We start from the raw sequence: 15,677 nt of genomic DNA on the forward strand, positions 1-15,677 counted from the left end.
TTACGGCTGGAATGTCTCATGCCTCTTTGGAGAGAGAGAGAGAGAGAGAGAGAGAGAGAGAGAGAGAGAGAGAGAGAGAGAGAGAGAGAGAGAGAGAGAGAGAGAGAGAGAGAGAGAGAGAGAGAGAGAGAGAGAGAGAGAGAGAGAGAGAGAGAGAGAGAGAGAGAGAGAGAGAGAGAGAGAGAGAGAGAGAGAGAGAGAGAGAGAGAGAGAGAGAGAGAGAGAGAGAGAGAGAGAGAGAGAGAGAGAGAGAGAGAGAGAGAGAGAGAGAGAGAGAGAGAGAGAGAGAGAGAGAGAGAGAGAGAGAGAGAGAGAGAGAGAGAGAGAGAGAGAGAGAGAGAGAGAGAGAGAGAGAGAGAGAGAGAGAGAGAGAGAGAGAGAGAGAGAGAGAGAGAGAGAGAGAGACATTCTAGCATTACCGTCCAAATATGCTCAAAAGTATAACGCCGCTTAAACTCTTGGCGACGGTAACTATCCGTATAGAGTTTTGTCTTTGATAAAGAAAGGAACTAAAACACATCATGTCATATTAAAACTTGTGACACTTGATTTGACTACACAAAGGTGGTACATAACTCAATGTTTATAACCACTGATTCCTAGCGTATACGTTTGTATACGATCAATATTGCAGCTTAGTAGTATTCCATCATATATTACCCACCATGTACAGGTGAATGCCGACCTTACGTTCGACACATACACCCGTCGGTTTGTTGGTCATTGTTAAACGCTCCAACCGACTTACTCTGTTATCATGTTGATTCGGGTAGCAACTCCCTTGAATTAAACTGATTATGTCCCCAATCACTTCGTTCCACTGGTAAATAATAACCCTGACCCGCCAACGAATGTAACGGACGACGTTTCTGACGTGTTCATTGTCGTTTGTTTTTGAATTTGGACTACTTGACCTATCCCTGATCGAAGTTCAAATTGCATACTGGATACTAAAGACAACCAGAAGTTTGTGTACGACAAAACGAAAGACAAGTAAGAACGACCAGCCATCAATCTTATTGAATTATTGTTCTAGTGCATATAACAAATATGAATAAGCTGCTTTCATATGTATATTGGGTCTTAGCCTTTTTGTCATCAAACAGGGTCTTCATAAGGCCCCCATAAATGGAGAATCATATTGTTTTTGCTCGAGTTGTATGTCTGTCCGTCTGCAGTCATTCTCGTACACCAAAGTGATGATAATTTGCGTACCACACTCTGGTTCAATCGCCCCGATTCTGAGTGCAAACAGTGAAAATGTCAGCCAATCATGGACGTTTCGCTGTTTACAGTTGATAAATTCTCTTGGAGTCTGCAAAGCGTGGCGATTGCATATAGCCAATGAAAAAGAGCCAATCAATTCTATAAATTTTATCACATTTGGTCTTACATAATAAATCTATGTTCTTCTAGTATCAGATAAAGTTAACAATCAAGAACAAAATAATACTCATCCTCGAGCACATTACAAATATGGCATTTACTGTCTTTATTTGGAATAGCTACAGGCGTATTTCAACTGACTGCCTTTACTTGTAATATGTATCCAGATGCTCTTATTATCGACAAAGCAATCCTTTATATTTAGCTATATAATTATCGTTAACGTAGGACTGCGACTTGTTATTTGTTATTTGCATATATGTTCTAGCTCTACTTGACTAATTATTTACAAATAATGAATGAACTCTTTCTGTTGCAGATTACCAAGAAAACCTCATACTTCGGAGCCGTACGTATATAGGTTAAGACAGGATTATGAATAATTAAGTTCAGCAAAACGATATCATCTGTGCTTAATAGAGAATGCAGGAAATATAACCCAACACTGCCTAAGTTTAAAGATAACCTTCATATATTAAAAATATGTGCTATAAAGTTTGAATAGAAAATACTTTTTCAGACTAGGTTAAGGTTTTGAAATGGGCCTTTCTATTAATCAACCGAGGAAACTGTTCTATGCTCCGTGAATATGAACCCATCCGCTAAGAATACTGAAATTCAGTAAATGCTTGCACCAGGAATATTTAGGCGAAATTTGTTTATGCATTCCAAATTAATATTCTTATTTAAACGCAATTTAAACTTGAAAGCTGTATTTTAGTGAATGAAATTTGATTGGGATAAGGTTTAGATATCAGAAATATATGGACGTGATACTTGGTGACATCGAAGAATTTCGTCAAATTATTACAATTGATTCTATTATTGTGACAACCTTGCTCAGAATCTGGGATATCCGGGCAACTTCCGCAAATCTGGAAAATTTTGTGTTGAGTGTCAAAACATATTTGCTGATTATGCGATCATCATGGAATGTGAAAGATATTAGACAAAAAGTTGCAAGGTAGCCGGACACAATGGCTGGTAAAATGGCAAAAAAGTTTAACATTCGGGGGATGTTTGACGGTCTCCGACAATCTGTCAGCAGCTCATCTCCGAAATCAGAATCCGATATCGAAGAGACAATTCGGTCTGAGGACATTCAAGTGGCGAAGGTTGTTATCATGTTTTATTTTATTGTCATTCATTAACTCCTTTAGTGTATCTAGTGCTCACATGTACTGCATATTTATTTCTTATTTTTATATAATGCTTAAAATTAAGAAATTGCAATCGGTACTGTAGAAAACGTAAACACATCAAGAATGACAGTGGTCCAGTGGTTAGTGTCTCAGACTCGGGAATTGTACATGTTTAATCGAAATATATATTAAATGTATACTTTACTGAGTAAGGACATTTTTTTGCATGGAAATGGAGGTTTTCTGTGAAAAACTTACTGAACATTAATACTGAACATTTCCAATTGAAATTTCACGGGGACCTGTAAATTCCGCTAAATGACAGTGTATGCTACAAATCGCCCTTTCAGATATTAATTATAAAATAAAAACAACATTTCTTTGACAAGAAAATATGTTGTTGTTGTTTTTTCTATGATATTAAACATGTAACTCTGTATATACGAATTTTGGGGGTTGAGACATTTTCCATTTTGTTGAGCGATAAAAATTTTCCATTTTGTTGAGTGATAAAAATAATAATTCCCGGCTGGTATAAACATGGTGCAGCCTGGTACAATTTCACTATTATTGATAAAATGCTCACATTCAGAGAAAAAAAATGGTTCCTTACCTGAATGTTTTTTTTATTTTATTTTTATTATTAATTGTGCAACAATACCTTTGCAAAATTATATGATTACCATTAACATGAAGTATTCTTATTTGATGAAATGCTATGAAGGAAACTGCGTGGTCCACACTCTATATGTTGTTTTTGTGCAACTTTAACTGTGCAAAAAAATCAACATTCTGCCGTAAAGGGGTTTAAATTATCAGGGCATACAATTGTAGTTGGGCCTGTTAAAATTGGAAGACATTATTGGGTCGAATACTTGCTTTAATTCACAAATAATCGATGTTCATTTTCGTTGAGCAAAATCAGAATCGAACACAAGTGTCATTGCTTTATAATGCGTTACCATATAGTCCATTACTTCATGATTACTGCAACTTGGGTCATATCCGGCTCTGGGTATATCATTTGGTTAATGGCTGAGGTTTTTTGTTTGCACTGATTGGCTAATAGGTTTTCAAGAATAATTTGATTGTTTTGCCTTGTCTTGTCCGAATTTTCTAAACATATCAGCTGCGATTATCTACTGTTCAAAGGTTAACTTCTAGCATGTTATAAGTGTAAACTTTATTTGCTTAAACTAGATAAGAATTAGTCAACTTATACTGCAATACAAGCCTGATGTGTTTTCTTTGTTGTCCTTTTTTACAAGAAAATATAATTCAGTACTCTATAAAATGGTCAAACTTGCTATTTTCCTTCATTTTCCTGGCCTATGCAATATGATTTCGGCCGCGGAATTTGTTCTTGTGCGTGAAAACATTTGGACACTGGACATTTTGTCTGATGCGTATGAGGTTAAAGGAAGACATTTTATTTGAATGCAATATACTTGACAGTTAAATATGTGTAAACTCATTGTTTTTGTTTATAAACATACGAGTCTGCGACCTCTGTCACCTTCCCATCAGTATAACAATGGGTAGCTGCCGAAATGCTTGTTTATACTAAATACACGCAAGCAGTGTGACGTTACTGTTTACATGGAAATAGGTCGGACAGTCCGACATTGCTGGTAGATTTTCAAACTGTAAGTCATATCTTCATTTCTTGAACGGATAAAAATGATATCAAACTGATCAATTAAAAGTTGAAATATTTGTCGCGTATGAAGCCTTTTGACAAAAGATGTTTATATTCCAAATCCATATAGTGGACATCATGCACACTGATCAAAATAAAATGCAGCTTCCAAGTATTTCCTGAAAAGATGTCAGTTTGATGTAATTTACATAGTAAAAAAGTATTGCCAAATTCATTTAAAGCTTAAGCGAGGAAGATTACACCACCAATTATTCAAATATTGCTCATTTTCTAACTGATGTCTTACAGATAATGTGACAAGTCAGCATTGTATGTTAATAATTAATTGCATTCGAAAATTAATTAGTCATATTTACATTCGAAAATTAATGTTATATGCCCCAAAACTCATTTTTCCTAAACCGTTAGGAAGCTTTTAGCCATTAAACATCAATTTTCGACCGTATGTATACATATGAACAAATTGCAATCTGATCTTAAGTCAGCAGTCTTATTTCACTGGTTTCCAGACAATTACACAAAAATTGTCTCATTCCAAGACAAAAAAGAAAAACGGTCAATCTGTGAGAGTGCAGCTGTAAGAAATAAGTTATTAAAATAACACATTTGGGCCACAATTGATAGTTCGTCTTGACATTTCTCCACCCACATTACTAAGCGTAACTAACTTTTTAGGTGTTAATAATCCAGATGAAATACATATATGATATCTATGAAATTAACTTCAAATGAATGGAGCAATAAATGTTTACGATGCAAATTATGGGGAATGGGTGTAATTCCGTAAGATACTGCACATGTCAATGCATATGAGTCATCCTATCTGCGCATTTCGCAATTAAAGACATTAACTTCCAGACAAAAACTACGAGCAAAACATCCATACCAAAATTACGGTAATAACAGCATAAAGGCTACATGTACATTTGTGTGGGATATTTTGGATGTCAATTTTGTCCAGACAAAAATGTTGGAAAATGTACCAGTTTTTTTAAGTTACTGGCGATAAAGTTGTATGCATATTCATTAAAATATGTGCATTACCTGAGAGATGTTCAAGAGGTTTGTTGGTAGGAAAATTAAATCCTTTTAAAACCACTCTTCCTGTAGAAAACGCTGATCTAGATAAGTGCATGGAATTTATATGGCATGGCTGGTTGATTTTTTATGTACTCATATTAAGAATTTAGGCTTATTTGTTCACCAGTCTTAATTTCACCAGTCTAATTTGTTCACCAGTCTGATTTGTTGACCAGTCTAATTTGTTCACCCGAGTCTAATTTGTTCACGCCAGTCTAAAAAAATTCTTCACACCAGTCTAAATTGTTTGCCAGTCTTATTTGTTCACCAGTCTAATTTGTTCACCCGAGTTTAATTTTGATGAGAATTTAGGTATTGCAGAAGTTTTTTGTGCAGTTTGCTGTGGTGTTAAGTTTTAGAATTATGGTGAAGCAGAATGTATTGTTTGGCAATAGTATGTGATACAGAAGTAAAAAAGGATTAAACAGAAACAATTTGTCTTTAAATTGTGACCTCTATGGATTTTGTGCTCAGTATGTTAAAAGTCATGGACAAAGTTTGTTGGAAGAATATGTCTGCACCATACCTCAACAATGTCAGACCTAAGACCATGTAACTTTATTGGTATGTTGCTCATGACCAGATCTAGAATAACCCCCATTGAGATTTTGGTGCCAGTAAATCAAAAGTTGAGATCATTCATCACATTTGTGAAGTTTTTCCACTCAATAACTTAAGAATGGTACAGATTGGTTTACAAACCTGTTGGTGTGTAAGGTCAGGGTCATACCAGTTCCATAAAAGATGGGGTATAACAGGGTTTTTGTGAGGATGTTATACAACTGCAATTCCAGTCACGGTGACCCCTATGGTTGTGATAATTTAAGGGGGTCACAAAATAATGGTTAACACTTAAGGAAAGTTTATTTTGGGTTTCCCATGGATGCACAGATTTCTGCATCAGGGAAATCCTTGCCACAACCAGTTTTCAAAACTCCAAAAGTATTGCACCTAAACACTTGACTCTGGGTTTATTGCATTGGTGCGTTTTTCTTGTTTATGTTGAAGTCTGAGCTGATGACTGAATTAGGTTTGCACTAGCCGGTTCAGGCAATTGACTAGCAGATTGTAGTATAGGTTGGAGTTTTCTTTTATTTTGTTGTAGTATCTCTGGTGGGTTGGAGTTTTCTTTTATTTTGTTGTTTTCATTTGAATGTCATACAAAAGCATTATCCTTGACTGTGAATCAACTGTTCAAGATTATCGGATTATCCACAACTTGTGACAGTACTTATTATTGTAGACCTGATTAATCATTTCCATTTTCTCCTAATATATAAACCTATGTCATACACTTCAGTTTGAAAACTAGTTAAGTTTTAAAGCACCTTCAGATGAATAATTTTGCACCCATAATCTAAAAATACAGATGGAATTATGCCCCTGACAATCACTGAAAATACCAAGGAATTATGCCCCAGATCACTGATGATACATATGGAATTATGCCCCTTGATCACTGAAAAAAGAGATGTTTTCATGCCCCTTGGTCACTGAAAATACAGTTGAAATTATTCCCCTTGATCACTGAAAATACAGATGGAATTATGCCCCTTGATCACTGAAAATACAGATGTAATTATGCCCTTTGATCACTGAAAATACAGATGTAATTATGCCCCTTGATCACTGAAAATACAGATGGAATTATGCCCTTTGATCACTGAAAATACAGATGGAATTATGCCCCTCTTTCACTGAAAATACCAAGGAATTATGCCCCTTGATCACTGAAAATACAGATGGAATTATGCCCTTTAATCACTGAAAATACAGATGTAATTATGCCCCTTGATCACTGAAATTACAGATGTAATTATGCCCTTTGATCACTGAAAATACAGATGGAATTATGCCCCTTGATCACTGAAAATACAGATGGAATTATGCCCTTTGATCACTGAAAATACAGATGGAATTATGCCCCTCTTTCACTGAAAATACCAAGGAATTATGCCCCTTGATCACTGAAAATACAGATGGAATTATTCCCCTTCGATCACTGAAAATACAGATGGAATTATGCCCCTTGATCACTGAAAATACAGATGTAATTATGCCCTTTGATCACTGAAAATACAGATGTAATTATGCCCTTTGATCACTGAAAATACAGATGGAATTATGCCCCTTGATCACTGAAAATACAGATGTAACTATGCCCTTTGATCACTGAAAATACAGATGGAATTATGCCCCTCTTTCACTGAAAATACCAAGGAATTATGCCCCTTGATCACTGAAAATACAGATGGAATTATTCCCCTTGATCACTGAAAATACAGATGGAATTATGCCCCTTGATCACTGAAAATACAGATGGAATTATGCCCTTTGATCACTGAAAATACAGATGTAATTATGCCCCTATTTCACTGAAAATACAGATGGAATTATGCCCCTTGATCACTGAAAATACAGATGGAATTATGCCCCTCTTTCACTGAAAATACAGATGGAATTATGCCCTTTGATCACTGAATATACAGAGTTAAGTGTTGGATCAGCTGGTGGTGGTAGTTTATAATAATAATTGACTACACATGCATGACGAGTTTGATCTGGTGTTAAAAATTATACAAGTATTATATTTCGTCACTGGGTATGGATTTATTTCACACCATAGTGCATGAGCAAAGTCATTCAACCGAGCAAACCATAAATTGAAGCTTTATGCAGTCACAAATGAATATGCAAAAACAATACAAAACAGTAGTTATTTGATAGTACCTGTTGATTGTTGTATATTCCTGTATGATGTGTACATGTTTTAAAGTTTACATGAACAAAGTGATTAGTGACCAGAAAATTTCCTGCTATTCCCTATGTCAGTTCTAACTTTCTTCCTTACTTTTCAGGGCCTTTTTACCCTTCTTTGTTTAAGCCAATACCTGGCGTGTACTGGCTATTTCCTCAAAGGCCAGACCCTGTTTTTCCTCCCAAAAGAGCCTTTATTATTTATGTAATAAGAATCTCATGATTCATTTAAATGATGTTTCTGATTGATATATATTTACTGTGTTATTGATATCTTACTCCATTTGTAAAACTAAATTGTCCAAACTGTTTGAAAAAGTACTCTTAAGAATCCCCCCCCCCCCCCCCAAAAAAAAAAAAAAAAGAAGAAGAAAGAAAACAAACAAACTGAAATTAACTGATAAAAAGGCTCTTCTTTGAAGATCCATGTCTATGAATATATTCAACCAGTCCAGATATATATGCAAAAACAACCTGACAGGTCTATGTTCAATCCCCATATGGCAATCTTTCTCAAGTCATTTGTACAATGTCATGTACTAATTCATGCCCCAATTTTTCAAACAGTCTTAAGTCCCTGATCAATTTAAGCACACTTTTTATGTTCATTTAATTTGTTTAATTTTCTCATTTTGTCTCTGAGACTTTTAAAAGAAATTACTTTCATGGTTATCATGATTTTACTAAATGAATAAGATACTTCAGTTGGTTATGGTTGAGGTTTTTCGAGAAATTGGGGCATTGTTTCTATTCAGGAAATAAGGTCAAGTAGGATTTTCATTTAAAGCTAAAGCTTTGTCTCCATCAGGCTGGAAACACATGAGAGCTGAAATTAAATAAGGAAAATGTACACCAATGCAATGAAGGCCTGCTAGTTAACTTGTCCGTTTTGGATAATCACAAGCCTAGCAACATGTACTTGGGCCCTTTCTCTACATATTCATCTTGTTGTTTTTCAGACTGTGCGTCATGGGTTCCCATATCAGCCGACAGCGATGGCGTTCGATAGCGTACAACATATTCTTGCCATTGGAACCAAGTCTGGCTCCCTCAGAATGTATCCTTAAAAGGCACCAGTGTTTCAATGTAAAAATCATAGTTCAACTTAATTCTGTACTTAAATTATACCCAATTCTCAAATTTAATTTGAAGGTGAAATGAAACCACAATAATTTCTCCAATTACAGTTGATATTGTTAGTGTTCAAGGCTCTTATTGCATTACATGCGTTATATGCCATTTTTAGCTCGACTATTTGAAGAATAATTTTGGTTATTATACTCTCCCCATCATCCGCATCTTTGTCGGCATCCATTTAAAGTTTTGGGGCAAATTGTCATTTTTACGTATAAGTCCAATACCCTTTATCCAATTCATGTTATGCTTCAAACAGTAGTTCAGGTTAGGTAACATCCATATCATCCTAATATAGTCTTACCTGAGGTGAGCGGCCGCGCAGGCTTTATGTGCCTCATCCAGTATGCTGCCCGCTCAATAACTTTAGAACCCTTTTTCCAATCTTCCCAAAATTTAGCCAGGATGTGTATGGGCATAATATAGCAGGCAAGTTTGATAAACAGCTATATCCCTTGAGTCACTCAAATGTGATTGCCCTTTAATTATATAAATGACCGAAAATCGTGGACACGACCAATTACTTGAAGCCTTTTCCCAATCATCACTAAATTTGTTCAGAATGTGTATGAGCAGAATATCTTTTCAGGTTTGTTAATTGTTCATGTCATTTCAGTCATTTTAGAGTTATGACCCCTTAATTGGCATAAACTGTCTTAACTTGCAACCAATTGTCACCAATTATTGTGTCCTAAATTAGGACGGGCATATTTTGTGACAGTTGGCACTTTTTTTTTGTCATGCACATAAATGCATCATTAATGCATTCGTTTGTTAGACAAAGGGGCGTATAGTGGAGCGTACTTTCCTATGACAGTGTAAGTTTTTCTGACCAAATTGGGGGCCAACATTCAGCCCCATTCCCAATTGGTAAAACCGTAAAAATAAAATTGGACCCCTAATAATTTTGTATGGAAGAGTTGGTGTGTTCTTAGAAAAACAAACTTGATCAAATTCTTTAATGTTTTATTTTTCTATTTTTGAAATCGTTTTTGTTCATTTCTACAAGCAAAATTGAATTTCCATATTTTAGTCAAAATTACTCCCAATCAGAACAGCCCAGCTCCATTCCCAAAATGGTGAATAAAACACTTTTTATTATTTTGCAAAGCTTACATTTAAGGTTAATGTTTTCGCAATAATCTGATACATTAATAGCGAGATCAAATTTTCTAGTGATGAGGAAAAGATATAAGTAGAGAGTGCACAGTGCAGTTAAGTAGAAAATCCAGGTCATTTTTCACATTCATTGATTTTTTCCTTCTTGCGTAATCTAGAACACATTGAATATAAGGCTTACTTCTTTTTAAGACTTGTCAATTTATGATAAAATTAAATAGAAATAAAACCTTGCTAGAATGAGGTCTTTCACAGCAATGTGTGACACGCTGTTTGACTGTACAGAGTTAAAATATTGATCTAAAATTGCCAATAACATAGTTTTTTATATGTATATTTTACAAAAATTAAGCCCATGGTATGATGGATCATAATGACTGGTGCATTCCAGGTGGTTAAACACAAAAATACTTTACCACTTCAATTACTGGAAACAAAATTAAATTTGGTGAGTTTATGAAGGAATCAATACATTTTCCCAGTATTACCATAAATGGGTTTATTTTGTCAGAATGCTGTCTTTTCCCTAGAAGCCAATAGAAAAATAACAATTCTTGTTCCCTGTGAAAGTCTAGGCATCTTTACATTGGTCGCCACATTTGGAAGAATATTCCTGCAAAGCAAAATTAACACGAAAATTAAGAAAATATATATAGGTCTTGGATAGATATTATCTACGGAGGAAAGCCAATAGTTTATGTGGTGTTGGCAAGAGTTTGTGTATGACATTGGCAGCCAGAGATGGGAGTAATCATACAGCCGTCCTAAGGCAGGGATTATTTCTCTTTCTCGCCCAATCAATACTGTCCTCTAGGTTGGCTTCCAACAGCACTGTTTTATCAGATATCTGAGAAAATTTGTACATGTTCGAAGAAGATTTTCATTTATTTGTATACATTTTATATTGCCTGAATTAAAATGCCCTTGGTTGACAGTTAAACTTTGTAAGATAGCCGCCAGATGTTGATGATTAACCAAATATATGCGTTTTTATTGTTAATTGAGTCAAAAAGAAAGTTTAATGTCGGGGTTTTTTGTTAGCTACCACTGGCTTAAACTCAATTAATTTTGAGGGAAAGCTTTATTTACAAGAGCAGATGCACATTACTTATCAACATGATATGGTTTAATGATTTTTTCATTGGGTCTTTCCAATATTTACATAAAAATCATATACAGATAGTTCCTCTGGACGAGAAGTGCATTGTACAGGAACCATAGCTCTGTCAATGGTATATTTAGATTTCTTGCCCTTTGTTTAACTTTGTCCAGAGCATAACTCAAAGTCTTCGAGGTATTGACCTCAAACTTCATATATGTATAGATAATAATATAGTTTCCGCCAAATAACTTAAGAATATTTTTTATGGATAATGATGAAGTTGGGTGTGTAGGTAGCTAATGCGAAGAACTAGCTTGGGATTGCTTTTGAGAGGGTCAGGGTCAAGGTCAAGGACACTGTTACTAAAATAGAAAAATGGTTTCTGCCGTTAAATTTTAGTAAGAATTGATGGATAGTGATGAAAGCTGGTGTGTAGGTAGCTTATGTGATGAGCTAGCTTGGTAATGCTTTTGAGGGGGTCAGGGTCAATGTCAAGTTCACTGTTACTAAAAATAGAAAAATGGTTTCTGCCCAACAACTTCAGTAAGAATTGATGGACATTGATGAAAGTTGGTGTCTAAGTAGCTTATGTGAAGAAATATCTTGGTAATGCTTTTAAGGGGAATGGGGTCAAGGTCAGTGTAACTTAAAGTAGGAAAATGTTTTCAACCCAGTTAACTTAGACTGCTTCTTTTTCTCATACAGTCAAACCTGGTTGAATGGTCACCTGCTTTAAATGGCCACCTGCCTTAACGTGTCCCCATGAAGCCATATAAACACTAATTAGCGGCCACTAATCCCTTGTCACTGACACTTCCGCTTATTAAGTTTTCCAATACACAGCTTTAATTGCGTATAGAAGTTTACGGAAAAGAACGACGGCCTCGGGTATCTCCGTCATCCAATGAAAATGAATATTGCAACCCACGATTGCCATGCGTGTTTACTCATCGAGAAATCATGTTTATTACACGTCGGCGAATGTTTTGATCAGAATTGACAAAATTAATGACACAATTTATAAGATGATTAAATAGTTACGAAGATAATTATTAAATACCGACAAAAACACCGGTTTTTATGAATTCACAGTTTGCATTGTCATTCGAAGGCGTGAAACGAGTTACGATTTTTATGCACTTCAATATTATTTTTCAAAGTGCACGGATTTATATTTCTACGAACGGATATTTACAATGCATTGTTTTTGATATTTTTTTACCTTTGATTATGGCTGAAACTAAGACTAATCGAAAGTGTTTGACTCTAAAAGAACGTGTTGAGTTTATAAAGTTATTAGAAAACGGCCGTAGTGCCAGAAGTGTTGCCAAGGAATTTAACTGTGGAAGGACTCAAATCAATTTCTTACGTAAGCGTGAAATGTGTAGACTGATATGTGGTGTGTTTTGTTTATGCCTTGTATCAACATTTATCTATTGTATTTTATTTATAAATTTGAAATAAATTTATTTTATCTATACAAATGTACAGTACACTCCACGCAGAACTACCACTTTCCGTTTTCCTCGGCGGATTTTGGTCATCGCGGACACGACATCCAATTGATCATAATCCTCTTTCCTCGGCGTTTTTACTCGTTTACCCACCGAGGCTAATAAGTGGACCGTATAATTACAATCGCCACGTTACTCGGAGGTAAAAACACCGCGAAACTCGGAGGAAAACTGATAAGAATCTCCCACTGTATCTTATTTTGTTTAATTTATTTGATAATTTTTGCTACACCCGTAATTGTTTATAATTTTTTATTTACTTACACCACTGTGACAAGTTAATTAGTAAATACCCACCCTAAACGATGTATTGCATGAAGAAAGAGGAAGTGTGAAATATTTATTGGAGGATTAAATAAACAACTAGGGCAATCAAAGGATTAAGAAAACAAAGACATGACATTTTTGTAAAACGATCTGCCAATAAACTTTAAAACTTGTACCACACCTATAGACTGTAAGAAGCAATTATACATGTACAGTTATACTTATTGAATCATCAATAAAAGTCAACACATTCAATGATATAGGTAACTAATTAATGTGATGAATTAAAGTTGGAAATGCAATACTTCAGTTACATTCGAAAACACCACTCAGACACATTAATCCTGCATAACAATATACATGCTCTCCATGAGATCCTCATGGGTAAAACTGTGAGTTATGTGACGTCACACAGTGTGACTGTTTGATCTGAGCCGATAGAATATGTGTTATTAATTTCAATGCATGTATAAAATGGTGTTTAATGGGATTTTAATTAACTTGATGAAGGATTTACACTTATATGCGTAATAAATAAGTTTAGAACCATTGATAAAAACGGATTAAGTTATAAGTCAGGTAAAATGCAAATTAGGAAAAAAAGGCCGAAAAATATTCACACTTACAAAGTTTTCAACACCTTCATTACTCCAATCTAATTAAGTTCTCAACACCTTAGTATAGTAGGAGAAAGATGACAATAAAAAACACAAACGCACGCTATGGTATATCTTTTAATTACATAATGTGAAAAACAACAGTTGTTAGACGATGCTGATGAAAATTGATATGGAAATTTTCAATAATTGTTTTTAAAAAGAAACTTACTGTACTTTGAAAAATTAATTATCTAATTATTCAATATTGTTTTAACAGAAGCAATGTGCAGTAGTAGCTATGCACAAAACGCGGAGTTCCGTGATTAGGTCAATAAATCGATACGATCACCGGCGCTACCGGCAATAAAACCCTCCATAGAAAACGATTAACTCGGTGCAACTCGGTGAAATTTAGCGAGGAAAAAGGTTGCGTACTCGGCGGAAATCCGTGATAAATTAAAAATTCCGCCGAGTCACCGAGGATAGTGGTAGTTTCGCGTGGAGTGTACTGTATTTGTATTCAACCTTCTTCAATAATATTTATACAGATGTTACTGATTGTGGTGTGAGGTGGTGGTTAAGATATTTACTCCATCTCTGAATAAAGCTAAAGGCGGAAATGTCAAACCTGGATTAAGTGGCCACCTGTCTTAAGCAGCCACTTTGATCATTTCCCAAGGGTGGCCACTTAATACAGGTTTGACTGTACATGAAATTAATTGGCTATAACTTCTGATTGCCTATATTAAAAACATGGTTTCTTCGTAATGCAGCATTTCTATTTTTTTTGTCTGGCACATTAATCTAAAAGTCTGAGATATTAACTGCAAAGTGCTTTACACAGAAATGATATTCTGTCTTTGGTAATTGTTAAGTTATTGCCCTTTGTTCGTTTTTAACTTCTTTTTTCGGATCATATACTTATGACTTCCCCTATCTTGGTATGTAACAATAAGAATTTCTGTCAGTAATTTTTCTTGGTGGGAGAAATGGCCATCTGTGACTGAATCTTTTCCAATTTGCACTTTTCCAAAATTGTTTGTGTGTGCTTCGTTAACGCGCATGTGATATGAATGATATCAAAACCACTTGACACATATCTTCTCAACATTGAACCCAAGAGCTGATGTTTCTGTCCACCATCTTCGCCTTTGCCTTATACATGAACGACTGTTCACACTAGCTTGCCCCCCTCTAAAATTGTCCAAGTTAACTTTTTATATAGATATAGGAAAAAAAAGAAATAAAATAAATGCACCATATCTGACTACATATGGTTGAAATTCTCTTGAGGGGGTAACCCCAAAACCCCATGCAAATGCCATTATACTTTCAGTTTGTTGGGAGGGGCGCATGTAAAAAGGTTCACCCCTAAGTTACTTTCCCCTCTAACGTCAATTCCTTGATCTGCTCCTGGTTCATATTTTACAGTTTTTAAATTTCTTCTAAATAAGAACCCTATAGGGGAACAATCATTGTTTCTGATGAAAGCTTGTTTAATATGTATAGACCGACTGTTGACTGATGCTTAATCTGTATAGACTGGTGCTTTACTCTGTGTGGCTTGTTTGTGTAGAAATTCAATTACAGCCTTATCAAGATGTTGTTGGCTGCCGACCCATGAATCAAGGGCCACTCGCTGTGACTTGACCTACCTAATCATCCTTTCCTCTTCTTCGACAATACCAATATGGAAGTAATCATAAAAAGTAATTTACTCTGACATCTCAGTATATAGCCATGCATTTGATGTTATATACAGCCCTCGTATCGTTTCATTATTAAGGGTCTATTGCTTGCCATTATGACAGTGGGCTGATGGTGAAATTTCCATGTACATTATTGTTCACAGTTCAATAGTTTACAAAATGCTGAGACAGTTGTATTGAAATGACCCAAATAATTATTTCTGGTGAA

At 35.2% G+C, this 15,677-nt stretch overlaps 1 protein-coding gene across 9 annotated transcripts in view; it reads left to right on the forward strand.

Moving 5' to 3' along the window:
- Positions 1 to 2,226: 2,226 nt before the first annotated feature.
- The window catches only part of LOC128236670 (syntaxin-binding protein 5-like), an 80,550-nt gene continuing 67,099 nt past the window's right edge, over positions 2,227 to 15,677 (forward strand). For all 9 annotated transcript variants that reach the window (XM_052951683.1, XM_052951685.1, XM_052951687.1 and 6 more), the window contains exons 1-2: positions 2,227 to 2,501; positions 8,985 to 9,082. In XM_052951683.1, the coding sequence (XP_052807643.1) occupies positions 2,364 to 2,501; positions 8,985 to 9,082 (236 nt within the window). In that variant the 5' untranslated portion in view covers positions 2,227 to 2,363. The remainder of the gene's footprint in view (positions 2,502 to 8,984; positions 9,083 to 15,677) is intronic.

The sequence above is a fragment of the Mya arenaria genome, chromosome 6 (assembly GCF_026914265.1).
Source record: "Mya arenaria isolate MELC-2E11 chromosome 6, ASM2691426v1".
NCBI lineage: Eukaryota > Metazoa > Mollusca > Bivalvia > Myida > Myidae > Mya > Mya arenaria.